This window comes from Aptenodytes forsteri, unplaced genomic scaffold (genome assembly GCF_000699145.1).
Source record: "Aptenodytes forsteri isolate BGI_AS27 unplaced genomic scaffold, ASM69914v1 Scaffold853, whole genome shotgun sequence".
Taxonomy (NCBI): Eukaryota; Metazoa; Chordata; class Aves; order Sphenisciformes; family Spheniscidae; genus Aptenodytes; species Aptenodytes forsteri.
Window position 1 is genome coordinate 23,481 of NW_008795529.1, and position 469 is coordinate 23,949.

A 469-nucleotide genomic window follows, 5' to 3' on the forward strand; every position below is an offset into this window, starting at 1 on the left:
GCGGCGGAGCCCCTCGCCCTCCCGCCTTGCCAGATCTCGTGACCGTCGCCTGCGCGTAGCCCGGGGCAGGAGTAACCCTTCCTCTCTGTTTTTAGGAACCACTAAGGCGGAAGACCGGGGCATGTTGTTAAAGACTTTCAATGAGCCAGGCTCCGAGTACTTCATTTTTTTGCTGAGCACTCGGGCTGGCGGGCTGGGTCTGAACCTCCAGTCTGCCGATACTGTGATTATCTTTGACAGCGACTGGAACCCTCACCAGGTAAAAAACCAACCAACCAACACAAAAACACCAACCAACCAACCAAACAACCAAACAAACAAAAAAAAAAGCGAGCGAAATGGATGGAGAAGACGGCTCCGTCCGCGCCGTCTCTCTCGCGTGCCTAGAAGAGCACCGCGCTCGCTCTCGAGTGTTAGCACCTCTCCGAGACGCGCAGCCGGTGCTGGCGGGCCCAGACCGCCCGCTAAG

The 469-nt window shown here is 57.4% G+C and overlaps 1 protein-coding gene across 1 annotated transcript in view; it reads left to right on the plus strand.

The window, feature by feature from the left end:
* Positions 1–469, plus strand: part of SMARCA4 (SWI/SNF related, matrix associated, actin dependent regulator of chromatin, subfamily a, member 4) — a 29,223-nt gene that overhangs the window by 21,968 nt on the left and 6,786 nt on the right. Inside the window, exon 25 of the mRNA XM_009282095.1 lies at positions 96–259. Within this exon, the coding sequence (XP_009280370.1) occupies positions 96–259 (164 nt within the window). The remainder of the gene's footprint in view (positions 1–95; positions 260–469) is intronic.